The sequence below is a fragment of the Scomber japonicus genome, chromosome 23 (assembly GCF_027409825.1).
Source record: "Scomber japonicus isolate fScoJap1 chromosome 23, fScoJap1.pri, whole genome shotgun sequence".
Classification (NCBI taxonomy): domain Eukaryota; kingdom Metazoa; phylum Chordata; class Actinopteri; order Scombriformes; family Scombridae; genus Scomber; species Scomber japonicus.
The window spans coordinates 19,214,738-19,242,627 of record NC_070600.1 but is presented as its reverse complement, the minus strand read 5'-3'; the positions used below and the strand labels follow the sequence as shown (position 1 = coordinate 19,242,627).

The 27,890-nt window shown below is 39.0% G+C and overlaps 1 protein-coding gene across 1 annotated transcript; it reads left to right on the top strand.

Annotated features, from left to right (window-relative positions):
• Window positions 1-27,890, top strand: LOC128353106 (liprin-beta-1-like). Its single transcript, XM_053313794.1, has 25 exons — window positions 1-104; window positions 9,536-9,614; window positions 11,337-11,542; window positions 12,576-12,656; window positions 13,622-13,735; window positions 13,857-13,967; window positions 15,547-15,639; window positions 17,035-17,152; window positions 19,333-19,394; window positions 19,477-19,543; window positions 20,202-20,320; window positions 20,529-20,602; window positions 21,506-21,542; window positions 21,880-22,033; window positions 22,977-23,112; window positions 23,199-23,321; window positions 23,666-23,816; window positions 24,274-24,385; window positions 24,469-24,557; window positions 24,689-24,811; window positions 24,921-25,046; window positions 25,642-25,830; window positions 26,595-26,756; window positions 26,925-26,990; window positions 27,124-27,890. The coding sequence occupies exons 2-25, from the start codon at window positions 9,551-9,553 to the stop codon at window positions 27,220-27,222; spliced, it is 2,676 nt and encodes an 891-aa protein (XP_053169769.1). The 5' UTR covers window positions 1-104; window positions 9,536-9,550; the 3' UTR covers window positions 27,223-27,890.

Sequence of the window (27,890 nt, the reverse complement as noted above, 5' to 3'; positions counted from 1 at the left end):
CGCCGACAATGAAGCTCCGCTGAAAACTGCTCAAAGTGTTTTGGAGTAAGGCTACTGGAGAAAAGCTTGAATCCCTCTTTTTCCACATTTTTTGGTCGAAAACTGTAAGTTCACCGAAGTTTTCACTTAACTTTTTTTTATCCAAACTTCGCAGGGACTGCTAAGTTAAGTGTTGACAAAACACGCTGATTTTGTGCTTAAACTCCGTATAAAATGAGACTCAACGAAGCTAAATATAATGTGTTTGTCTTAACTTTCAACATTGACACTAAAAAAAGAAAGTTAAGCTTTTTTATCTGTTGTTAAAATACGTTTGAGTATCAATTATGCCACTTATCTCTCTATGGGTAGCTACTTACTATAATTACAGCATCTGTGGTGTTATTTGAGTTCAAATTGAAGTTATTGTAGGTTATTGTTTGGTGTGTTTACTACTTTCTGCTTTGGTATCAGTTAGCATCATCATAGCTAGCTCATTTATTTGCTATTTGACTATTATTTTAAAGTTAATGGCATATTTACTATGCTCCTCAAAGTCAATGCTTCATAGTGCTTCAATGTCATACTAAAATACACACATGAAATAACTTTAATCCACACAGTTTAAAGTTTATGGCATATTTACTATGCTCCTCAACAAAGTCAGTAAGTGCTTCATAGTGCTTCAATGTCATTTATACTAAAAGACACACAAGAAATAACTTTAATCCACATAGTTTACCATCCAAACAGAAGTTTCCTTTCTTTTAGTAAGTGAAATCATGTATATTTTCCACTATACATACTATATTTACACCTATACGTCCTTTTAGTTTAACCAGAGCTGGTTTATTATGGGCCACATGTCTATAAATATGTGATCACTCCTCTTGTCAGGCTCCCAGGAACACAAAGGGCAGTAGCGGCCAACACAAAGCCAGCACTTTTAAAGTTCCTCCTGGTCCTGTGTCAGCTTCTTTCATTATCAGTCTCAGACTTCTGCAGCCTGTTGTTTGTATAAACCTCTGTAGTATATGTTCAGGAAAAAAAACCTCCCTCCTGAGGCACTGCATGACCTGCTGGCAGCTCTTTACTCTGCGTACGTCTGCTGATGTCTTGGCTCATAGGCTGAGAATTGAAAGCATAACAAAGGATTTTATTTCCCTCGTTGACAGTAACCATATTTGTATCCTACCATCACACTCAGTAGCTTAAAGTTCACGGTGTTGCACACTTGCCTCTTGCACACTTGCCTCTTGCACATGCATATCTGATGTTACAGTTGGAGTACTACCCTAATAAAACACATATTCACATACTGCATTGCCCAGTGATTGTTGAACTGACTAAAATAAATAAATCTAATCTCCGGGCAGCAATCATCGTATTTCCTCAGGCAGCAGGCACTCTCATTTGTTTGTTATTCAGGTAAAGAGAAGACAAAGTCCATTAATCAGGCCTGGTTTGTATTAGCAGCAAACTTAACCTGCAATAAGATCAATGTGAGTAGACAAGAGACCCCTAAAGAGATTTCTGAGGTTTAGGTTTCATTTATCTTGACGCCACTTGTCCAAAAAATTGACAGGCGGCGTCCTATCTTGGAAACCTTCTTCTAGGCATTCGCATTCCTCACATTCTTTGGTTTGGTGCTCATGTGGTGATGTGTTTTGAAAGAGGGGAGGTGTCACTTTTGAAGTCATATGATATATTGGGATGTTTATTAGCTTTCGAAATTCAATTAAAAATCTTAATTTGAAACATTTAACGCATATAAATATAATTAAAGGCTCCATTTTAAAAAAAATAATATGAGTCATGCTAGATCCTCCTCTAAATAGAGAAAAGGTGATACTCCAGTCTGCTCCAGGGACAGTGGCTTTAAATTTTTAGTTTTAGTGTTTGTTTTTCTTTTTTTCCCCCTAGTCAGTTCAGTTCTGGGATTTCTGGGAAATGGCAGTTTGTGACTGAGAGGAAGACATTTCTCCCAAATGTGCCAGGAAACGTTTCCTGACAGGACCAAGCAGAGGTCTTCCTGAGTGTGTGAGGATGCCTCTGCTTGAATCCTGTTTATGGTTTCATTCACGTAGAACTCATCTCACTTGGCAGTATTTTACTTGTCTTCTGAGTTTTACTGCAGCAGCTCAACAGTTAGACACTAAATATGACTTCACTTTTAGAAAGGTCTCTCTTTAATGCTACGACCTTGATAACAAAAGGCAGTTGTTCTTGGCTTGCCATGATCTCTTACTCAGTTCCTCCAGCTCCTTTCAGCCACCCCCCCCCCTTTCCTCCTTCCCCTCCTCCTCCTCTTCCTCACTTCTTCCAATGTGATTTCAGACTGTGATGTAGTTTCGGGCCACGTGGAAAAACTGTAATAACTTGGGATCAGTGTCGCCTTGCTACCATGTGAGTCTCCGGAAGACAAAGAGTTGTTTGTTGCAGTGTCTCTCGATGTGGCCACCGTTGCCGCTGCAGTCGTTTCTGTCAAACAAGCTGACCTCACAGCATCTACAGACTAAAAGTAGCACTGTAACATCTCTCAGGCGTAGGGTGGGAGTGAAGGGGGGGTGTAAACAAAGACGAGGTGTTTGACTGGAAGTTGGATTTCACGTGTGACTAACTTACTGTATTGACACACTGCTGGAACGATTACTGCTGTACTATATTTGGCAGTCTTACCATGGTGAAAAAGCAACGTGTCATACCTCCAAATTACAATATCGCGGCCTGGTTCTTGGAGCAAGCCGAGGCAACGCAAGCAGATTCTTCACCATAATCTCCATCCAGTTGTTTTTGGCATTTAAAAAAACAAAAAACTGATGACGATAATGAACCCAACCCCATACCGTGGTGGACATCACATGATCACGATTATCGTCATAGCCCTAGAACTGCAGATTAAAGATAGTACAGAGATCCAATTATCCAATCAATAGATCAACAAGTTCTCCTAATACTTTTGATAACTGCCTCATTTGTCTGGAAGTATTTTTTCCAAGCAAAAGAGCCAAACATTTTCAAGGTCCAGCTTCTTCTATGAGAGGATTTGTTGCTTTCATTTTTTTGCTCTCATAATCAAATAAATGTCTCAAAAGACTTGGACTGTTGGTTAGAGAAAACAAATCATGTGAGATGTGTCCACGGGTTTCTGGGAAAATGATTAAGCGATAACTGCAAATATTACTGCAGCTTCTCCGACTGATACCAAATCTAATAGTAATCTTTATTTATATAGTTTATCATAAACTTTATATTTAGTTTATTTATACTACTGCAGTGACTCCTAGAAGAGCAGGCAGCTGATAGTACTGATTTAGTTTATTCAGATTTTAGGAACTTTTTAAACTAACTTAGGGTACAATCCGGTTTTTAACCTATAAATTCAACTAAGGGTGGTTGATAGCTTTGCAAATTAGATAATTAAGCTTTCTAAATTAACACACAAATGTGCTTCTTGATGCAGTAATGAGATCATATTTATCTCAAATATAATCAAATGCTGCTGTATGTCAGTGGATTGAAAGCATTGACAGCAACACAAACATCCATAGAAGCAAACTCAGTACAGGAATAACAAATTACACTTTATTTTTAGCTCATGACCCAGATGTACAGTATGAGTATTGTTGGATAATCTTCAATCAAAACAAAACAGCAATGTTCAATGAATATTTAAAATGCAGTAGTTAGATAACCTCAATGGCATTGTTTAGGCTATTTTAAAATGCATACAGACAGAAGGTACACTGTAATCTGGACCTTGTTTATTAGTGACACTGAGAGCTTAGAAGATGGTATCATCAGCTTTACAGATACTAGAATGGTAAGTTGGAAAATACTGTATATGTATTATTTATCATGCATAAATAATAAATGGCTATGGACCCAAAACTGATCCCTGTGGGACACCTGCTAAAAGTAAAAGAGTTCTATCAGAAAAATATAAACCAGATATTTCCAAACAGTTTTGGAAAGGGCCAAATAATGTAGCTTTTTTTATTCAGGAAGTTAACAAGGTTGTCATCAATAACAGTTCCCAGGTCTGAACTTTTGACTCCTTCTACTCGGATTACTGTACTACAACAGCTAACGCCGCTGCTATCCGTACTCCGAGCCAGTTGTATTCTGAAAAGCACATCTGCACCACAGCTGGAACTGGGTTATTGGACCACGAGTGTTTTTGAGGCATCGGTGGAGGCGTGTATTTGTGTGTTTCAGAGACCGACCACTCAGCGTAGGGTCAAGTAATCCCAGCCCATTTTCCTTTCAAACACATTGTCCCTCCCCCCTCCTCCATCCATATCTTTCGTCTCTCCATCTGGTTGATGTTAAAAATCACCTCATAGCATCAGAAAGAAGTGAAGTGTGATTCTCTGATGTCTTCCTATAAAATAGATCTATTAAATATTACTTCAGCCAGATGTATTTAGATGGACAGTGCTGACTTTTGAAACACATTTTATTTGAACTTTTTTGTTGGGAGCTGAGCCATAAATCAGTCGTGTTTGTAATGTGGTTTTTGTACAAGGAGCTCTGCCTGTCAGAGCATCAAGCGTCAAACAAAGTGTATTCAGAACTTGAGATGATTAAAATGTCATTGCAGGAGGAAAAAAAAGAGTTCAATTTGAAGAAGCTGTCACTAGTTCTTTGTTCAACTCCAGGTTTTTTTATTCATGCCTTTTTGTAATATGAACATTTTCCACTTGGCAGTTAGCTGAGAGTTGCCAATGAGAAGTTATTGGCATGACAGAAAAGAGCAGTCGAGGTACTTTTCACAATGTAAAACTTGAAAAGACTTGAAATCTACAACTTCTGGACAGGGTTACGTCAAGGATAAGGTCAGTTTTATTCCTTTTTTCCCCCTTCTTGATGTCAACAACTTTTCATGGAAAGACCAAAACCAATCCATTAATCCTCAATCTCTCAATACTCTCTACTCTGACTTGCCTACACTCAGTGGCATTCAGCCCTCAAGCCCCTTTAAAAACAGCTCTCAGATGTATTCTTAAAAAAACAGTTTCCCTTAAACAGCTGGGCACTGTTATGATACTCAAACACAAGGTAGTAATGCATTTTTGGGGGGGATCAATACACACTTTGTGCTTTTTAGTGAATATTTGAGTCAGAAAATGCTACAGTGCCCATTTTCATTGCAGCAGTGTGGGTCACTGATGTGTTTTTAATAGTGTTTAGACAACAGTGGAGCTTTATAGGATATATCAGCATTGGTTTCACTGATGGTTTGAGGCTTTTTTGGGGATTTGTTGACAATAATAAACAAATCCCACCAGCCTTATCCATTTTTTAAGTATGCACAATATGAGCACATTGTAGATTTTGTTAGTCATTGCATTATTACTGTTTGTTTGTTTGCTTCAGTTTTTCAGCTCAATAAAGTCCTTGCAGGATTTTGTGCGACGGCTTGGAGGGAAGCAGGTCGCAGGGGTCGCCGTGGATGTCAGTACCAGGCATTAGTGTTTGGTTTTCGGGAGACTTAACCTGCTGAGGAATGTGTGTAGGGCTCACTCCTCCGCTGTGGCGTTATCAATCATCATTACAGACACTTCCTCACACGGTTGGAGAGTTAACCCTCATCTGTGGGCTTTTCTCTTGAGGTTTTTGGTCAGAAAATTTTTTAAGAATGACCTGCTCATCACTGATGCACGAGGAAGTGGAAAATGTCTCCGACTGGCATTTTAAAGGGTCTGGTTTTATACATCAGAAGAATGAAGAGACTAGTTTACGTGGCAAGTTTTAATACCATTTTCTGCAGCATTTTTTTTGAAGTGCGCATCTAATTCCTGGTTTGATTCTTTCTCAGAAGTTAATTGACCCTGTATTCTGAATTGCATGGGAGAAGTTTAGATGCTCCTTTTTTTTCCACCAAATGATTCGATTTCTCATGAAACTCAAATACCAGGGTCCAGATGTTTAGATTCATGACTGATACTGTGCATGCATGAAGCCAGAAATATGCATATGATTTAGATTTATTATGCCATGTGCAGGCATGGTTGTGTTTCATAAATCTTAGTCATTGTGGATACTGGGTGCATGTGGACATAAACCTCATTTCCACTCCCACAATTATCCATAAGGGTCAATGATGTGGTGCAACCCAGTGTCAAATGGGGTAACGAGCATACAAATCAGATTATATACAGGACAATAAATGTAGAATAAATATAATCCACTTTTGCAACACAACACTATGTTTTTCTTTAGCAAAATTTACTTAATTTGTCAAAACTTGTTTTTAGGATATGTCTTGCCCAATATTGACATAATGCTTTAAAATTTAAATGTAGAAATACTCTTAAATTATCTTTTCATTTGATGTTTTAAAATGAAGTAATCACTTGTATAAGTACACTTAAATACACTGCAAGGGGATAAAATACTTAATATTTATCATTCTTTTATGGTTACACCATTTGACATTTTCAGGAGCATTCAGTCTTTTAGTAAAAAATGGTGCAAATGTATCTGAATCTGTCTGTGAAACAAATGAGAAAGAAGACATGCAGTTTCACCGACAAGGTTCAGTGGTCAGTATGTGTGACCATTATGCATGCTTTTCCGTTTTTTTATAGCGTCCATATCATTACTACATCACATGGACCTGTAAACCATCGTTGGCAGTTGGTACAGTAGCACTCATATCTGAACAGACTTTGCAAGGTGTGACACGACTAAGGATAAAAAACAAGAATATTAACAGCAAAATACAATGTTGACTCCTGTGTTAATTAAAATAGTGATAAAATGAATCACAGAAATAATTACTCATTTTATATGTGTGAATGTGTCTTTGATCGGCATCTTACAGATCAGTGTAAATGCTAAAAACCACACAATCATTGCAGCTGCTTATCAAACAAAACAAACGCTTTACTAAAAGATTTTGCCTCTCATCTTTTATTTAATCTCTACCTCAGATTACTTTAGAAAAACATGTCCACCTGCTTTGAAGACTGCGTGATATGCACATGCTCTCACTGCACGTTGTGTTCATGCACATCGGTTTATGTGCTGGAAATGGCACATGCATGGTTTTTTGTGTGTGTGCATCAGGCATCACATTTATTGCAGCTTTTATCACAAGACAACAGGGAAAGAAGGAAAAGCAGCTTAAACAAGAGAGATTTACTAACACACTGTGGTTTGTTTTATCTTTTAAAAAAAGAATGCTAGGATAGCTGAGTGCATAAGATAGCACCCACTGGTGTTCCTCTCTTCATGCATTTTGTTGTTTTCGGCATTCATGGGGAGAAAGAAATATTTGGATTCGAAACAAAAAGTGTCTTTTTTTGGAAAGGAGATAAGCTTTATGTTTCTCCCACGGGGGTGAAAACAAGCAGCTGACCAAATACAGCTTCCACCCCGGTGAGGGTGAGTGATGGTTTTCCAACATACTAGGGAAATACCTGCGGAGGAAAGCCTATTAGTAGTAAGACGTGTATCCGTGGCTCTCCTCCATCCTCCATCCTCCATCCTCATGGGAACTGTAAAATCGAATTGGGAAGTGGCTCATCTTATTTTCAAATTTGAGGTATTTTTCTGACACTGACCTCTAATTCAGTTTTTTTGTTGCTTCTAAAAGGACGTCATGTGGTTCATATGTGCTTTTATATTTCAAGAATTCTGTTCATAATCTTAATGATATGTTCACGGAGTTCATGGAGTAGTGGAGATAAACAGCAGTGTGCATATGATGTTTTATAGAAGAAATCCCCCCCCCCCCCCCCTTTTCTGGCAATGAGGCAATGGAGCACTTAAGGCCCCTTGTGTTAGTAGCAGACCCCAGCCCCCCCCCCCCAGCTCATGTTGAGGCTGTTGGTTTAATTATGCTTTTAATGCCCAATTTTTACCCTGCTGGGTGTGACACTGTGACCCCAGAGAGAGAGGAAATGAAGTAAAGCTTGTAAGACCCTGCCCCCCCCCCTCCCCCCACCATGAGACCTCCGAACAAGTAGAGCCACTGTTTTTTTGCTGCTGTTATTTCTGAGAATTAGCTTTACCCACATACACCATCTCAACCCCCCCCCCTTTTTAAATCACATCTTGTTTAGTGATAAGTGGTCAATACAAGAAAAGGAGAGACATGTGATAAGTTTTTGAATCCAGCGGTCATGGGGATACTGTCCAACTTTGTTATGGAAGCCTGAGATGCCGTGCATGCCAATGCTTACGAGGCTTGAGACCCCTGGGAGAATAGTGCCATTATTTCAGATAGGGAGTCTGCCTATGAGCACCCGTGACTGCGTGGTCACCGGAAATGAGGCCTGCTGGGTAATAAGTCCTGGAGATCACTTTGTTTTTTGTCTCTCAAGCAGCCAGTTTCTGTGGCTTCAGACTGCAGGGTTAATTTAATGCAGCAGTCATTTGAGAAGGAAGAATGGGAGTTTGTACCATAACACGATTAGTGATAATACAGTTATATTTTTGTTGAAATGGAAATGTAATAACGTACAGGCGGGCTTTGTAGTTGGAAGCTGATACTTGTGTCGGAGCAAAGCGACGCTCAGAGCGGTAATAATGAGAGGGATTATCTCTGCAGCTGTTTATTTTCATTGTTGACTAATCAGCAGATCATTTTCCTGATTAATGGGTTTGTTTAGTCTTTTAAAATATCTGAAGATGACATACAATTTCCTAAAGCCTGAGGTGACATATTCAAATTTATACTTCACCATATTAACAGTCCACAACCTCAGAAGATGGGAGAAAGAGATCATCACAAGTGTTCTTATCCAATTTATTACAATAGTTGCTGATAAATCTTTCTGTTAAACAATGAATACATTAATAGGTAATAATTTGAGATCTGTTAGCTTATACTAGTGTCAAATTCTGGGCTTTACTCAAAATCATTACACAAGTGAAAGATTTATAGGAATCTTCTTTCAAACAGAGAAAACCCACAAAGTTGATCAGATCCTACTTCATGCTTTACATTCTGGTTACACTCATTTACACTTAGCCCATATTTCATTTCTACCTGTTTTTTAAGGTGGCTTAATCTCTCCCCACTAAGTTTCCACTTCTGACCACAGCTGGACTTTGAGAATAGTTTGAATCTGAATGAAAACAACCTGACTGGTCTTTCTCCAAGTTAAATAATCATCTTCTTTTGTTTACTTTTGCAAGTCATTCTCATCTTTGATTTGAGACACTTAACTACTTGTTCAGTGTACACGATTTCTACATATTAGAGTTTTAAGTCAACATTGGGCTTTTAATAGTAATTGTTTTCTTTAAAAATGTTCCCTCTCTTCCACATCTACATATTACTGGTCTGTTTACTGAAAAAAAATACAAAAAAAAATCACCAGAGACTTTTCTAGCAGCTGCACACATCCCACAGCTGGCTACTGTTCTCATTTGGCAGGGTACTGAATTTTTTGGGGATCCCCTCGTCTGTACAATTGTTGGCTTTTGAGGAAAATATGTGTGACTCTCTTAACTTCCGAGAACTGGCAGCAGGCTGCTTTATGGATCATCTTCTATTCTCTTTCTCTTTTTTTTCCCTCACACACTTTCTTTCCTATTTCAGATTCATTGAGCAGAGATGATGTCTGACGCCAGCGAGATGTTGGCAGCAGCCTTGGAGCAAATGGATGGGATCATAGCAGGTAACCACAGTGTACACTTCGACTTTAAAAACCTGGCCAGAGCACTTTTTTTTTTTTTTTTTTTTAAAGTAGGCATGGCATACTATGGGGTCGAGCCACATCTGGAAACCATTGAAACGCAAGCTGGGAATATCAAGTCCAGTAGACGGCAAACACAATGATGTCCTTCTTATTCCACTCCTACCTCCTACCTGCTGTTAAATGCAATCCTGCTGAATATACATAAAAGTTGGGAGTACTGCTGCTTGATATTGTGCTGCTATATCACAGGCCCTCTCTGCCTCCGCTGCATTCCTCCACCATGAGGAATGAACGTTTCCATTGTCCCCGCAGTGACGGAAACTAATGATTATTCAAGTTTTGTGCGTGTGGAATACAAACTCCTGCTTGGGAACTTTTTTTTCTGGCCACACTCTTTATACTTGTGCCGCTACAGATGAGCAGAGCAGGCTTCAGTTTCAGAGTCCCCACTTTTCCGCTGATGTGTGTAATTATAGCGCTGACCTTTCCAATGGGAGCCAGGCGGCTGGTCACATGACAACCCCCCCCCCCCCCCCCCCCCCTCCTCTCTGTTTCCGCAGAAGCCACAGCCTTCATCAAGCCCCACTCCCTCGCTACTGTTAGGAAGCCATGATTGTTGGGATATTTATTTATTTAGCTCCCTCCGTGTTACCGTTGGACATCTTCATTATGGCTGACATTTAAGACAGATGACAGATGGTGCAGAGTGCGCTGCTGCAGCACACGATGAGAACATCATGCACTCGAGATCAGTAAACATATTGGTGCATTTGCATTCAAGTAAAAGCAGATACACAGATACGGGAGGAGATGGAATTGTCTTCCTTTGCTTATTTATTGTCTTATTAAATCCCTGTGTGCAGCTTCTGTACAGGACTGTGTAACAGTGCTTATGCAGGCATGGAAAGAATACTAATACGCACTTCAATAAAGTTTTTATGATTTTTTCCCCCCAGAAATATTACTTACATTTTAACAATATCAGTAAAATATTCAGTACTTAAAATACTGAATATTCTTTGGGGAAATGTGGTATGGTACAAATTTGGTTCTTTAATTGAAATATTGTGTCAAATAAAATGGATAAACATCACCCATTAAGTTTTCATATAATATTCTTACTTTTTCCAAAATTGTGGACGAGGTCATGTGATTAGATCTCCTACCATGATGCATCTCTAATCAAACATACAATACAAGTAAAATAGGCCTCAGAAGAACCAAGCCTAAGTAAAGCTACTAGTTATTTTAAGGTGGGCGGTGTAGTCTGGACTAAAAATGACATTTGGCGTGTTGTCAGACACAATGAAAAGTCAGCAGTGTATACACAATGACTCCAAGTCTGTTTGTTTGATGTCATCCAGATGATGGAGCCAGGAGTTTGGTAGGAAGTTGAGAAAAAAAAAGAAGATGTAAACAATCAGTCACACAAATACTAAAATTTACTGCTTTGCTTAGTCACCGTGATCACACCACTCCCACAAATGAACACCAGATGTAGCTTCAGTCATAAATCTTTCATTTTAGTCATAGCTTGCCATTTTTCTGACACATCAAATTTTTATTTTGAGTATCTTGCCAGCCTGGTGAGTTCTTGTAATTTCACATCTTCACTCTTGTGTTTATTATTTATATGAAATAGTGAGTGCTTCTTTTTGTTTCTCTCATCACACATCTAACTCTTTCTCTCCAATCTCCCAGGCTCCAAGGCCATGGACTACTCCAACGGGCTGTTTGACTGCCAGTCGCCCACTTCACCTTTCCTGGGTGGCCTTCGGGTGCTGCATCTACTGGAGGACCTGCGGGCGGCGCTGGAGCTCATGGACAACGAGGAGAAGGACAACCTGCGATGTCAGATACCGGATTCAACGGCGGAAGGGGTTGCAGGGTGGCTGCATGGACGAATGGTAAAATAAAAGCCTGCTATATTTGGTCGTTAATGTTTTTAGAAACAGAAGATAATATATTTTACAGTTTAGAAGTGTTTGTAAATGAAATCGTAAAAATTTGACAGCTTGTAACTCAGTCTTCACCTCTGGTTTGCTGCGGTGGTTGCAGTAAACCAGTCTCCCACTCCTTAAGATCAGTTTGCAGGTCTATACCCTTTCTAGAGTGTTGGACTGGTGCTGTAATGTAACTGGTGACTAGAAATGTCATCTAGTGTTTATCTTACAGTCAAAGTTTATCATATATATAAATCAAAACAAACTTTCAGTTGATTTTCACTTTAAGCACATTTTTGCTGCAGCCCAAGTCAATAAAAGATAAGATCTTTGTCTTTTGCACGTTGCCTGTTTAGATGTAGCCTGGAGTGAATTATCATCTGATCTGCTTTGCATCTCTTGATCGTGCTCCATTGCCTATACAGAGAGTCTGTTTAAAGTAAAAGTACTGTTATGACGTGCCTGTGTGAATGATGGAGTTTCTATAGGAGTCCTGCTGGAAATAGTTTCCATCTTCTGAACTCACGTTGAATCAGACTGAGGCTTTTGTTTTGCTCCCCACATGGCCTCACCTCTCCATGTGTGATATTTGAGAGAAGACTTTTGCTTTTGATTCAATTTTCAAATCACTTGCACGTGAGAGCACTATTGACCCCCTCACATGTTTTCCAAAAAACTCAACTCTCATATCTGTACTTTTTTTTTTTTCAAGGGAAAACAATGTGAGTTAATAGTTCATTTAAGAGAGGTTAAATGGTTATGTACTTAAGAGATGTGCATCCATTAGAAAACCCATGTGGGCTGAAGACTGGTGTGTATTTTCATTTGGACTCTATAGCTAGACCCACATTTCAACATGACAGCTAAAGACCTCCCACCACCTTTTTTTTTTAATGAGCTTTCTTCTAAAAAGAAATGATGGTTTTAAAATCCTCTTTCACTGATGCAGCCGTTCGTTCAGACAACACAAATCAACATACATTGTCTCTCATTTCAGCCTAATGGCCATGGCTCAGAAGCAGTTTACCAAGAACGTCTGTCACGACTGGAGAGTGACAAAGAATGTCTTATCCTTCAGGTTTGTGAGCGAAAACTCTCCAACGCAGATGCAAGGCTACGAAACAATTGCACTTGAATGGGCAATTAAGTAGTACTGTGCCTGGTTGCTCTTGTGTAATTACCTCTGCCAAGGAGACTGAGACTGTTTAGTGTCCTGTGTGTTGTATTGTCTGTTAGTTAGCAAAATGCCTTGAAAACTACTTAACTAATTTTGTAGAAATTTTGAGAAAAAGAACCAACCAGTCTTATTGAGCCTTAGCATCACCATGTGGCTGCTTGTAAAGCATTTTATGCTTTTCATCATAACTTTTTAAACCATGAAGCATAGATTCAAAATTAATTTTTCCCTGTATTTCTTGGTTTAAGACTAATTTTTAATGAAGGTCTGACCTCTACTATATACTTTTAGCTATATACTACTACTCTAAACATAACATTCAGTGTTTTAACTGATGTTTACTACTACTGCAACTTGAAAAATTGAAATAGCCGTAGTTTGGAGGTCATGACTAAAAATTTGACACAACTTATCTTAATACAAATCCTTAAAGACTTTCTTTTTAAATACAGTTTTTCCTCTATAAAATTAAACATTCATGACTAAATAAGCTACAATGTTTCATTTATTATGATCTTAACAGTCAAAAACACAGATAATCTGATTCATATGGGCAGCGTGGGTGTGATTTGATTGAAAGTACTGGCAACAAAAGCAAACAACCCAACATCTGTCATCATATTTTGTTTCGATGGTTGCTAAGTAAACTCTGGTTGGTGCTCAGAAGTACACATGATGTTTTTCTAACTAAACCATGCCCTCTTCAAATCAGTGAGATGAGCACAGACAACAAAAGGCAGATGCATCATCATCATATGAATTAATTAAAAACTGCTGCAGAAACAAATTTAAGAAGCTAATAAAGTTTTTGGGGTCTTTGAGAATCAGCCATTGTGATTTAATATAACTGTCTCTCTATTGTCCAGGTAAGTGTTCTAACAGACCAGGTGGAGGTGCAAGGTGAAAAGATTCGGGACCTAGACACTTGTCTTGAGCACCATCGTGAGAAACTAAATGCTACTGAGGAGCTGCTTCAACAGGTGAGGCCACTACAGAGTAGTAGTAGTAGTAGTTGCTATTTCCTCTTCCTCACATCTTTCCATACTGACTCCACTGAATACTTTCCCCTCAGCTTTACAAAGTGTCTGTCTTATTCCACAGGAGCTGGTGAACCGGACGGCGCTGGAGACACAGAAGCTGGAGCTCATGACGGAGGTGTCGAGCCTGAAGCTGAAGCTGACTTCTGTGGAGAGAGATCACAAGGACAGTGAGGTAAGGACCCTCTCTCTTAAATTCTACCACATCCCCAGCCCTGTGAAATGGATCAGGGATAGCAGACGTTTTTTTAGTTGCACCTGCACTTTCATTTCATTTGATGTGTGACTCAGTCCTGGCAGCGTCCCGGTCATTGTTTTAAAGTCACAAAGGTCCGTCTCACTCGGCTGGAGGACAGACTCAGATCTGTCATGTGGTGCAGGGTTGAACTTCTTCAAGGGTTACAAAAGAGGCTTAGACACCTCTTGTGCTCCAGCAGCTGTTTCCTGCCAGACCACCCCCATCTCATTCCTCCCACCTCACTGAGGGGGCTAAAAGGCTGTGAAAGTTAAAGTTTCCATACACTCTGTCCATATATTGTGAGAACAGTATATATATATGGTGTTTTCCAGACAGTAAAAGCTTGAACGGAGTTGACTGATTTGTCTGCAGCTGCACATATTTATTTTTCTTTCCATTTAAGCTCCACTAAACTTTAAACCCTGAAGAATACGTCATATCAGCTCCATCTAAGAAATGCTGCGTCTTGTAATTATCTGTTATATTTGTTTTAGTAAGTTTTAGCACCTCTGATGATGCATTTAGTGTCAAAAGTATAACTGATTCCTCTCAGTGTTTAAACTTGAGTCAAACTAGAGCACAGTGCAACTTTCTCTTCATAGTAGTAACTATTTGTTGAGGGGAGATGTCTATAAATTAATTTAGGATTCATATAAAAAAGAAACCCCTTAACAGAGCCTAATACATACATAACCATTACTCTTACATCTCTCACGGTATGATGGGAACTGTAGTAGAGCTGAAGCCACGAATCGATTAGTGAATAGACAGAAATTTTACCTTTTTAAATAATCGTGATTACTTATTAATTGTTTACATCAGTTATTAAGCAAAACATATTCAGCAGTTTCAGCTTCTCAAATGTTCAAAAAGATAACTTTCATGAATTTTTTTGAGCTTTTGTCGGACATTTTCAAAACAACTGAGGCAAAATGTGCTTTTGTTTTACTATCAATACATTTTTTTTGCCAGTATCCTCCATTTATATACAGATATTTGCTGTGTTAGAAACCTTTTAGATATCCAGCATTTTTAAGTCCTCTAGTTCATTTATAGTAGCATTCATGTAGCCTAATGTACCCTGAAAATAATATATTGCATGTCGAGCTGTGATATGTGACTTTGCACTGAGCCTGTAAATAAAGTGAGTGAAACGGAGCAATGATGACCTGGAGTTCAAAGTTAAAAATGAATGGGTTGCAGATGATAAATAACAACACACATTTCATTTTAATCACACTCCTCCTACACTGTTACTGATGGGGATAAAAGCAGTTACTACCTATGACGCTTCCCTTTAGACCAGGATTTGTTTCCGTGTGTGGACTGAGCTTCTCAAATTCTCTCCTGAGGGACATCAGTCGGATAATAATGTTTGGTACCTTTGGCAGGACTTCTGCCCCCCCCCCCCATGTTAAAAAATCAGAAATCTCTCCCACACAGTCTCCAAAAACCTCCCCAGTGCAGGTTTCGCTCTGAGTTTAATGGGTAATGGGAGTTCTTTTCTCCTCCCCAGGGCTTTTACCAAGAAGTAACGGACCTGCGGTTCAGGGTGACTGACATGGAGAATGAAAGACTGCAGTGTGAGAAGAAACTCAAAGCTACCAAAGTGAGTGTGTGCAGTTCACTGCTGAAGGAAGTCCAGTCAGCACTCACTTCATTATTTCACATTGAACTTTGACAGCAGATCTGAATTGATTCGCTCCTTTTTTAAAATGCATCATTACTATGTTAAAAACCTTGTGATTACCTCCATGACGTTGTGTCTCTGCTCATTCCTTCCTTTGCCTCCCCGTTTTTTCACCCTTTTCCACTCCTCCTCCTCCTCCCTCTCGACTGTTATTTTAACATCTTTCTGCAACATGCTAACCTGTCAAGCGTCCAAAGTGGAACACTGAGCGGTTCACTGGAGATGAGGTGAACGAGGTTTAATCTCCAGCCTGTACTCTACTTCTTTCTGGCCCCCCTAAGATCCTCTAAACCTGCTCCTTCTCCACTGCTGCACCCCTGTTTTCCTGACTTTCACCACACTCGCTGTAAGTGCTTCCACCTGTACCGGTCACAGGATTTGTACCAAATCCTCTACTAGCTTGTATGAACTAACACCTATAGACTGATAGAATATATTAATGTTATAGTTTTAGTTACAATAAGCACATTCTAGCTACACTTCTTGTTCATCGGTACATCTTGATTTAAATTAGTTTTCTGAGCAGTTCGTTCTTCGGGCACTTTTGATAAGAGAGTCTGCATCCAGTATTTAATACTCTGATTTATATACTAACCATATAACATGCTCTAGTAGTTTAATTTTTGTGCGCTGGTTCCCAAACTGTGGAGGATTTCCCATGTATATTTTTCAGATGGAGCTTTTTTTTTTCTTGTGAAATACTCAATACCTTAGCCTCTAAAATTCTTCAAACTAAAGAGATAACATCATTGAACTTAATGCTCCAATCTTCGACTTTTAAATATCGTTTTTCATTTTTGAGTAAGTCTTGCAGACATGAATCTTGATATTGAATCTTTTTATGATCATTTCTTCTTCATAAATGAGTTTCATTGAACAGTTTGAGAACCACCGGTCATCTCACAAGACCTCCAGTGTGTTAAATAGTGAACACATAATTGAACTAACTGACTAACTAACTAACTAACTGACCTCCTGTTTATTGACTAATTTATTTCCCAACAGTCAGCAGATTTCAATCAAGAATGAAAATAAGCCCTTGTTGGATGCTGCAGTAATTATAACATTATCCTCTTATTGACCTGGTTAAGTTTATTATGATGAATAATGCTGTAAGTATTGCTAATGTCATTCCTTTTTCTCAGGGGCTAATTTCATATTAATCATATACTCAGTAATGTGCGTCTGGGCTCTAGAAACTTTCAAATAAAAAGATAATCCAAAAATGATCTTGTCTCCCGATTTAATTAATGACAGTCGTCCTCCCAAGCCTGAATTACAGAGTAATGACTTTCTGTCTTCTCTCATCTGCAGGAGGAGCTCGAGCTTCTGCAGCAGCAGCTGGATGAGCGGGAGTTGGAGCTGAGGAGGCTGAAAGACGAGAGCAGACTGAGGGTGGAGAACCTCAACAGAGCTGACGGGGGAGAGAGAGGTGGGAGCTGTTTTTAATAATTCTCTGAGATCTGCTTGTGCCATTTCATGGAGTCCAACTCTAATATTACAAAAGGGTTTATGAGGATTGGACAAATAAGCATTCCTCATTCCAGTAAAACTAGATCCCCCCTCCAGCACCCCTCCTGAACAAATAATGAGTACTTTTCTTTCATTTGGGTTTGAGAAATTAAATTCCTCCATTAATCTTTTTTTCCCTATCTTACATTTCATAGACGGTCTGAACTGTGATGAGGTGATTTGAGGATCTTTTGACTTAACTTCTTATCTCTCTGTGGGTCCATACCAAACATCTGACTATTTGATTCCACTACTCCTTCCACTCGCTGCTGACATTATCTTATCCTCTGTGATGGTAAAGGAATGCCATTTATTTGAAAGGGAGTCTCTTGTAAGGGTCTGCTTGTATACATGAACTGTATAACACAGTCTTATGTATTGTGTTTGATCTCTCAACTCCCTTTTACAGACACTAGTTGTTAGTTCAGACACTGACAACATCAACCCTCCAAAAGCGATGCCTCTAACTGGGTCAGAGCTCCACTTCTGCAAAAAGTGGAGCTAATGGTTTTGAAGCTAAGTGGTGATCAGGGATTTTTAAATGCAATTTAATGCAATTAGGTAGAGAAATCTGCAGTTTGCTGGCTTTCCTCCAGCGAAGACGGAGGTCCGGGGTCACCTACAGATGAAGAAAATTTAGCTCAAGGACTTTTCAGCTCTGCAGAAGCTCATTTGCACCCTGCTTGTATTCAGATGGTTAAATAAACCACAGTCTGCCCAAACAAGAGCCCACCCTGACTCTCATACTGTATACAGTAGAGTTGAGTTCTGATAGAGGTTACCATATTTGGGAAGCTCACAGTATAACTCATCGTATCACATCTTTGAGCAACTTTTCATAGCTTTTTAGCTTTTTTATGGCTGAAAACCTCTGTTCTTTGAGCATCAACCCGTAGGTTTTGGTTCTTTTGTGACTTAAACCTGCAATAGCTGGTTTTTGGGACAGAAACAAGTTGTGAACAAAACATTCACAAACATATTATTATCTCAATTAAGTATCTCTCCCCACTCATCAAATCTAAATATTCTCTCTCCTTTTAGCTCTTGTTTGGTCTCCATCATCTCCTGAAGGAAATATCTGGTAGTTAAGCTGCTAAATGCTCCACTATGTTCAGCTTTGTCGCTAACTCTCTCTGTCTGCTGTTCAGTGCTGGACAAATAGTGTATAGTAGGTTTTTAAAGCAGTGCTGCTGATATATCCGTCAGTCGATATTATCAGGCAATAATGACCTATCTCAGATATATCGGTTATAGGCAGCATTTTATGTATATATTTGACCCCTTTTGTTAATTCAAGTTTTAGTGCACTGATGTCATTTTATACAATAAAGTTTATTGTTAAACTGTAAAATGCCTTCATCACAGTTGAGAGATTTAGATGGAGAGTTTATCAATGTATTCTGTACATATAATAATATTGACCGGTATATTGATATCAGAATAATTTTACTCCCTAATATCAGTGTGGTCATCGACCCCAAAAATCCAGTATTGGTCAGGCTCTCGCTCTGGTCAGTGAGACTGAACCAATTCATGGAAAGTTGTATTTCATAAAGCCAAAACAATGAGCCGGAAACCACTAAAAATTCTCCACAGACCCTTTTTCATATTTGAATCCCTTGCTAATGTGAAAATATTGATCAGAGCAGTTTTAAAGTTGTTTAACTCGGAAACAAAACCGCAGATTTCATACTGGATAATGATGTAAGGATTAAATGATATTAAACCTCAACCCTACTTCTTTACCACAATATAATCACAAGCTCTGCTCATGTAAACACATTTAGAGCTCATGAGGTTTTCCTTGAGGATAAACCTGGTTTGTATTAGATTACCTAGTGGTTGGCACATGTTTAATTGTATAGCACTCCCGCTCAAACACACAAAATCCCACTTTTTTCAATACTTTGTGGTGATAATTGAATTAAGTTCATTGCAGCAACAAGCTGAGACATGAACCCTGCCGACAGGCACGCTGAGTCCCTGTGACTTCATTATTTCTGATTTCTGCTGACTGGTTTCAGAGTCGGGTGAGTTGAAGCTACACTAAACCTTCCACAAGCATAAAGCCTGTTTCTTTTTTCTGTTTGTTTTTTCCAGATGCAGAAATGTTGAAGATGAAGATGGTGTTGCAGTCGCTGACGTCAGTCAACGATGAGAAGGTACAGTGTGATGTGACAACGTGGTCACTGATTTAAATTTTAAAGCAGTCGTCTCTGTAACATTATGTGTTTTTATTTACAGGAGCGAAGGATAAAAGAGCTGGAGGAGTCACTCACTAAATGCAAGAAAGTGCAGGAGCTGGTCAAAGGTGCGACTGTTTAAGATTATATAATAAATAATGTTACTCATTATTTACAAATGTACTAACCTTGATATGTGCATCGCTTCATCACATAAATATTGAAGGAAAGTTGAATCAAAGCAACATCACTTGTTGTTAAGGCTGATAAATATAATATCTTACATGAAAATCTATATTCTCAAGATCTCTCTTAGCAAACAGACTTATTTATCAAATTCATAGATGAAGTTAGGGGTTTAATTAATAATTGATAGAAGGGCAACAATTAAAACTGCTGGTTCCAGTTTGGCCTTTGTGAGTTCAAAGTTGAAAATATTTAAATTTGTTGGACAAAACAGGATTACAGACTACTATTTGGGCTCTTGGAAACTGTTATCAGCATTTTTTTGACAATTGATTATTTGAAAAGATATTTGACAGATGAATCAATAATAAATAATGTTTTTTGCAGCCCTAAATTAATTGATTTATTAATTGGGAACCATTTCAACTCCAAATTACCACAAATGTGAAGAAAATAAACTTAGAGAGATTTTCTTACTCAGAATACTGTTGTCATGTACTCAATAACATTGACTCTTATCTACTGTATGTCATATCATAAAGTTTAATGGGTGGATGAACTCCAGTAAATCCCTGATTACTGTCCTAATTGTCCTCTCAGACAAGTTGAAGGAAGACGACTATGACGATATCCCCGATGATCCTTCACTTCCTGTAGCCATGGAGGTGGATCAGGTCACTCTGGTGTTGGAAGGGGAGGCAGGAAGGAGCTCTGGCGAGGTAAACACAACCTCTGTCAAAACAATTTGCACACAGGATGAACCCTAGACTGTAAACTTCCTTAGAAGAAAAAAAAAAAAAATCAAAATTCAGCCTCACACTTCTGTTTGGCTTATTATTTGTGATAATGAGTAAGTGTTCTGCTGTCGAATGGGGAAAAATGTCCAATTAATCCTGTTTTTCTCTGTTACCTTCTGCCTTTCCTCAGTCTATTCCGTGTATAGCGGTGCTGTCTGAAATGAATGAACTGGACAGAGAACGACAATTACAGGCGGCAGAAAGGTAACGCCAACGCTCATCTGACTTTTCTGTCTACTTCCTGCTCCTACATGTTATTTAAAAAAAAAAAAAAACACTAATGCTCTGCAGCTTAAGGAAATACAAGGAAATGAAGAAAATATCTTTACCACATGACCAAAAGTAAATACAACTCAATCTAATTAAGAAACTCATTCACCAGCATCACATATGTTTCATAAAGACAATATACACAATATAACATCCAAAAACAATAAAATCATTTTTTCTGTCCCCTGAAATCTAAGTTTAAGTCTCAGTGCTCGGCCTTTCGTGCATTTCGTGCATTGAATACTTTGAATTATTCACACACAATTTATTCAAACTTGATGTTTTTTTTTCCAAAGGTGATTTAATTTCCCAAAGTACACAGTTTGTCCTGAACAGTCGGAGTTTATTACAGCTGATGTTACATTCAGCGTGTTGCCAGTTGCGCTCACTAGAAGTTGCCAGTTCAAATTTTAGTTTAAGTTGTTTCAACCAACAAATTACTTACTCATGTTACCATAATTGTTTTTTAATTTCTTCTTTCAGTCACTGAAGGTCTGTTTTCACTCGTTGCGACTTTGGTCTGAAATGTTGAACTTTGTAAAGAATTTAGTTTAAGAAATCCAGACATGGCAGACACAGTTTATCTTATCTGGCTTTGTGTAATCATTCAGTTGGCTGTGTTGAATAGCATTTTAAATTTCTAGGAAAATCATTTTTATTTGGACTCAACTCTTTTTTTTTTTCTTTTCTTTTTTTTTGTATACCATTAATCTGGCTTTGTAAACATGTGGTATATCAACATAGTAACTGTACTTTTACTTGTAGCAGGGAACACTTCAGATCTCTTTAATTACTTGTTCAGTTCTTGATTAAGCTTGATTTTTTTTTCCCCCCCAGTTCCCCAGACCTCCCACAGCCAAGCAGCACTGACCAGGTAAGACCAGGCCGTCTCTGATTTGCACAGCTTGAGTCTGTAGTGGAAAAAGTCGACTGACCTTAATTATTATACTAATTCCGATAGTGTAAACACTCAAAGTCTGGTTCATAGTTCATACATTTTCTTTCTCAACTTCATATATTATGGAGAATATCTTAATATTATTCTTCAAGTAGTCACAGGACCAATCACAGGATCCTGCCCTGACATTGTCATTTTCTGACATCTAGTGGTTAAATAGCGAAACTACACTCCCCCCGCCTTTCAAGATGAAATTATTTATCTTTTTGTCTTGATCTGACTTCTGTGTTTGAACTTCTTCCCCCCCTCACAGACTAAAGATAAAACAAGAACTGGTTCCTCCTCGTCGAGTAAAATAAACGCCACGAGCGATGAAAATTTTGGTACCAAGAAAGCCCGCGCCTCCTTCGGTCGTGGCTTCTTCAAGCTGCGTGGAGGCAAACAGACGGCCAGCGCTCCAAATCTGGGTGAGCTCCTGAATTCCCATGCAGTCCTAGAAATGTACATAATTCATCATTTTCACTATATTAATATGTCTTTTTGTGTTTTGTTACTGATTCTCATGTTTTTACCACGGGTGGTAATTTGTGAAGATCGCTCACGGAGTGCAAGTGCACCTGCGTTAGGTACAGTAGAGCAGAGTGGCCTTTTTGGACCACAGCTCTGGATGATACAGCTGGATGTACATAAAGACAATACTGACACTGTAATGTGATTATTTCACTTGTATAAGGAAATGATCGCATTGTCACACTGTCTCAGATACACACAAACTTTCCCTCCACTGTTTTCTAGATCAGTGATTCTCAACCATTTTTACTCAGAGTTGTGAGCAATTAGATTAAAGAGTCATTTTCCTCTAGACTGTTAGGCCTAAAGAGATAAAACAACATTTTTATACAATATTTAAGAAGGAAAGTTGGGAATTACTGCTCTGATCTTCATTAAAACATTGTTCTTTTATTTGATTTAATTTAGTTTTTCTTGTTTCTTTTCTGTGGTTTGAGGTGTTAGTTAGTGTCAGTGATTTCACTAAATCATCCAGCTGTCCCTCATTCATGACTTCAGACCATCTGCAGTTCAGCTCTTTTGATGGTGGCCGGTTTTAATAATGAAGCATTTCTCATTCGCTGAAAATGAGAAAATCATAGTAGTGTGTTTTCATAGTAATCGACTAATCCTTTGCATGGGTGGTCTCAGTTGTGATGTTTCAGGTTAATGAACTAGGAAAGTAAAATAAACTCCTGGATTGTAGCGGTGCCTCTTAGTTGATGCTGTAGTGTTTGAAGCTGGTAGATTCCTCAAAGAAAGTCTTGTAGTGCTAATTGTCCAAAATCTGATCTGTTCTCAGTGGTGATGGGTGATCCAGTTTTATTCAGTTATGTAAATGTGTACGTAATTATTTCCCAGCTGAGACAGAACGTAAAGGAACAGAACATCTGGACTTGGCTGGTGCTCCTTCACGGAAATCTCAAGATGGAGCTCCTCTGCCCTCCTCACCCGAAACCAAAAAGAAGTCCAAAGGCTTTAAGAAATTCTTCGGCAGGTAACGAGCCGTGATCCGTCAGCTGCTTTCACATTATTATAACGTCACGTCTGGTCATTGATTTTTTGCGATATTTACTCCTGAAGGTTAAAGAGGAGTCACTCCACCTCCTTCAACCTGGACGATGCTGCAGAGATGGAGTTCAGGAGGGGCGGAGTCAGAGCCACTGCCGGCCCTCGTCTCGGCTGGTCACGAGAAATAAAACACAAGTAGGCAGAATAATAGTGATACATTTTAACCATAACCTGTACTGCAGTGCAAATATAGATCTAAAAAAACAGCTACAGAAATCATGATAGGTAATTTTTGGCTGTTTTCTGACATTTTATAGACTAATTAATCAAAAAATGAACTGCAAGATCAATCAATAACCATATAAAGCATTAGTTGCAGCCCTACAGTCTTCCTTAGAGAAAAGAAAATACTGTATACAGAAAATAAATTGCATTTTTTTAAAGTGGTTATTATTTCTTCTTCTAAACGACTTAAATGTTTTGTCAATGCTTTTTCTGTCGATTTAAATTCTTCGATACTCTTTTTCTGTCCCTGCCAGTGCTGTCGATGTTCCTCTCTCACGGTGGAATAAGGAGGAAGTGTGTGACTGGCTGCATGAACAAGGCCTCGGGTTATATGTCGGCCAAGGCCAGAGCTGGATCAAATCTGGACAAACACTACTGCAGGCTTCACAACACGATCTGGAGAAGGTGGGAGTGTCTTTATGAGAAAGATTTACTGCTAGCACAGTGCTGCTTTGTGTTTTTATGTGGCATATATTTAGATTTCAGGGCAGTGACCTGAAAAGAAATAATAAGAAAATGAGTTGAAGTTTGTTGGTTGTATTTGACCTTTTGTCAGTTCCTGTCTAGTCTATTTTGGATTGTTTGGCTTTTGATAATTTCCTGTTTTAGCGGTGTCAGAAATCCTAAATGAGCTAAAACACCAGATTTTAATCTCGTATAATAGTGTAAAGCAGCCTCATGAAGTAAATTTCTTACTTCTGACCTTTCAAATTTTAGCTTAAAGTTCAAGTTTAACGTTTACGAATTTCTTGGAGGTTAAACTCCAAGAAATTGGATGTAAAATTGCTCCGTTTCACCTCTGACCTGCCGCTGTCTGACATTTCCTGTGTGTGATGTTTTGGTTTCCTGTTAACATCATCAGGAGCTGGGCATGAAGCAGCCTCTCCACAGGAAGAAGCTCCAGCTGGCTCTGCAGGCCCTCGGGTCAGAGGAAGAGGATCTGAAGGGCAAACTGGACCACAACTGGGTTACCAGTGAGTGTGATGTCATCTTTAAAGGTTGACTGTACGGTCATTTTCTCAGGCTTTAGAGTAAATGCATGATGTTGATGTTTCAGGATGGCTGGATGACATCGGCCTCCCGCAGTATAAAAATCACTTTGATGAAGGTCGGGTAGATGGACGGATGCTGCACTACATGACAGTGGTGAGCTCTTACTGAAAGCTTGAGGAGCTTGTTTGTCAATAAAGTGACAAGAAACCTTTTTTATATTCTGCCACGAAATAAATCATTCAACAGGTGACATGACTTTGTGGTAACTCTTTGTTGTTTCCCAGGAGGACCTGCTGTCTATGAAGGTGGGCAGCGTTCTCCATCACCTCAGCATCAAGAGGGCCATTCAGGTCCTCCGCCTCAACTCCTACGAACCCAGCTGTCTCAGGAGACGACCGTCTGATGAGGTATCGCACAGAAGTCACAACCCACACATTTTTATTTTAGTTTTTTAAGTACTTTTAGAGTTATTTGGGATCAAACCGCTTCTGAAACATGCTTTTTTTTACTGTACAGAACAACATCACACCAGCAGAGATCTCCCAGTGGACGAACCACAGAGTGATGGAGTGGCTCCGCTCCGTGGATCTGGCAGAATATGCCCCGAATCTGAGAGGCAGCGGCGTTCATGGAGGGCTGATGGTGAGAGGGCAGGAACATGGTTGATGATGAAGATGATTAGGGGAAATTAGATGAAATTTAGCTAAAAACTATGATGGAAGCAAATCACGGAACATGTTAAAGGAAATTTGCAAAAAAGTAAAATGAATACAAAGCATGATTCAATTAATCTCTAAAGAATTTTCTCAAATTAATTAGTCATTTGGTCTTTAAATTTCAGAAGTTGTAAAGTATTGATGACTAATTTCCAAAGCCCTAGGTGAAGTCTTCAAATGTTGTTTTACACATTAAGTTAGAAGACTAAAGTAACTATAAAATCTTTATATTTTAGAAGCTAGACACAGATAATTCTTCTGCTTCTTTTTCTAAAAATTACTTTGAATGATTATTCGATTATTAGAATACAGTAGTTGGCTGACTGATTAATATGAAAATGTCACAAATGTTAAGGCAGAATAAAGATAAGAACTACATGACTGATTAATATGAACAATCTCTCATTACGTTTCCACAAAGCAGACAAGATAACAAGTATCATGCACACTGTTCTGTCATGACCGTTACCCTCGTTGACCTCTCCCCATGATGTTTTCTCAAATATCTGCGTGCTCTGAAGGTGTTGGAGCCTCGCTTCAACGTGGAGTCGCTCGCCCTTCTGCTCAACATCCCTCCCAACAAAACCCTGCTGAGACGCCACCTGGCTACACATTTCCACCTGCTCATCGGCTCTGAGGCCCAGCGGCTCAAACAGGAGTGTCTGGAAAACCCAGACTACACCGTCCTCACCGCCACCGCCAAGGTCAAGGTAAACGCCCCAAAAACAAATCCCTCTCTGTCCAACTGTGCTGTGGACAGATTGATTAATATTAGATGGCAAGTATTTAATGTTGTCTTTGTTGTTGTTTCAGCTTTTGTCCAGGAATATTTTCATATAGTGATATTATGTGTTGGCTTATTTTTCATCAGGCCTTTTATTAATGAATAATAATATTGTTTAACATTAAATAGTTGATGTTAGTAGCTGCTTAAATTCTTCTTCTTTTTGTGGTTTTATGACCGGAACATAAACAAGACTAGAAAATACTGCTGTTGTAAAATACTGTTCCCGACCACTCAGAGCACTTTTACACTACATGTCACATTCACTCATTCACACACACATTCACACACTGATGGCAGAAGCTGCCATGAAAGGTGACAAGCTGCCCATCAGGAGTTCAAATGCTCATTCTCACACACACCGATGTCACAGCCTTCAGGAGCAATTTAGGCTTCAGTATGTTGCCCAAAGACACTTTGACATGCTGACCGGAGGAGCCGGGGATCAAACCACCAATATTTTGATTAGTGGATGACCTGCTCTTTTTTCTGAGCCACAGCCATTCATTTGAACATGAATCTAACAATTATTTTTATTAAAGATTACATTTTTTTTTGGGAATAATAAATCACCTATAAAATATCAGGAAGCAGTGAAACACGTCCATCAAAGTTTTCTTTACCCTTTTATTTCATTATTAATGTCCCACTGTGATTGGTAAAGTAATTCTTTCTCTTTCCCTCCTTCAGCCGAGACGACTGTCATTCGGCGGCTTCAGCAGTCTCAGGAAAAAGCGTCACGATGACGGCGAGGAGTATGTCTGCCCCTTGAACGTGGAAATGCCCAAAAGCAGCAGCTTCCAGAGAGGCGGCGTACGGATCTACGAGGAACCCTTCGAGCACCTTGAACAGGTGAGGGTTAAAATCCCTGCTGATACTAAACCAGACAGGATGTCTCTGGATGATGTTTAACTTCTTTCATCTCCAATTCTTACAATGATTGAAGCATTTTAAATAATTCCTTTACTTTGTATTTGAGCTATGTCTCATATTTGATCTCCTGTTTGTATATTTGATCAGATGGAAGACTCTGAAGGGACTGTGAGACAGATAGGAGCGTTTTCTGAGGGAATCAACAATCTGACGGTGAGACACTGACATGTTTACAGTAAAAAAACCCAACTGTGTGAAAGAATAACCAACACTGGACATAGTGTACAAACCTGAGTCATTTATAAACCTTATATAACTATTCTCTCTGGTCCTGTTTGTGTTTCAGAGCATGCTGAAGGAAGATGAGCTGTTCCAGGAGGTCTCCGTCAGTCCTCCAGAGGTCCACATTGCAGTAACCGACACCAACTCCCAGCATCTGATTTGAGACGCCGAGCTCTGAGTCACCGTGCTCAGTTTAAAACAACCTAAACTGTGCCAATCCCTCCACCTCCCACCAACCTTTACAGTAAACATGTGAGACCTCTGCTTTTACAGTATTCTCATCATTAAGCACAACCATAGCCCGAACATACATATTTATTGAAGCCAAACTATAATGCATGACCTGAAAATGCGAGATTTTATTGCGTCAATGTACCTCTTTCTCTTTCTGCATTTATTTTATTATTCAACGCTTACTTTTGTGTTTGTTCTTTCTCTCCTTTTTATTTTAAGGACTTATCCTCAGCTGTATTACTCGTCTTTTGAGTGTAGCACTGAACAGTTTTCATGTCCACGGCTGAAGCCAGATTCAATTTTTTTCCATTTTGTGGTACGTTCATTTGCTTCAAATTATTGTAAAGGGTGAGTTCACTGAAATAACAGGAAAAATGTACTCACTTTCTCTTGTTCTATTTAGCCATGCAGATCATTTTAATGAGCTTGTCTGTGTTTTAAGGGTTTATCCAGCTCCGTGTGAGGTTTCTGATACAATGGAGATGAATGAAATGTGCATGTGTGGTGCTTGTAGTTTTGGTAAATCACAGGAACACATGGTGTGCCTTCTGCAGAGTATTCAGAGTAACTCTAACACTGTTCCTGAAAAGGGAGATT

Bases quoted from the DNA above. Each gene is read 5' to 3' on its own strand.
- LOC128353106 (XM_053313794.1), top strand. From the start codon at position 9,551: ATGATGTCTGACGCCAGCGAGATGTTGGCAGCAGCCTTGGAGCAAATG. The intron at 11,543-12,575 runs GTAAAATAAAAG...CTCTCATTTCAG, and splicing joins GGTGGCTGCATGGACGAATG to CCTAATGGCCATGGCTCAGA. The intron at 26,757-26,924 runs GTGAGGGTTAAA...ATATTTGATCAG, and splicing joins CCTTCGAGCACCTTGAACAG to ATGGAAGACTCTGAAGGGAC.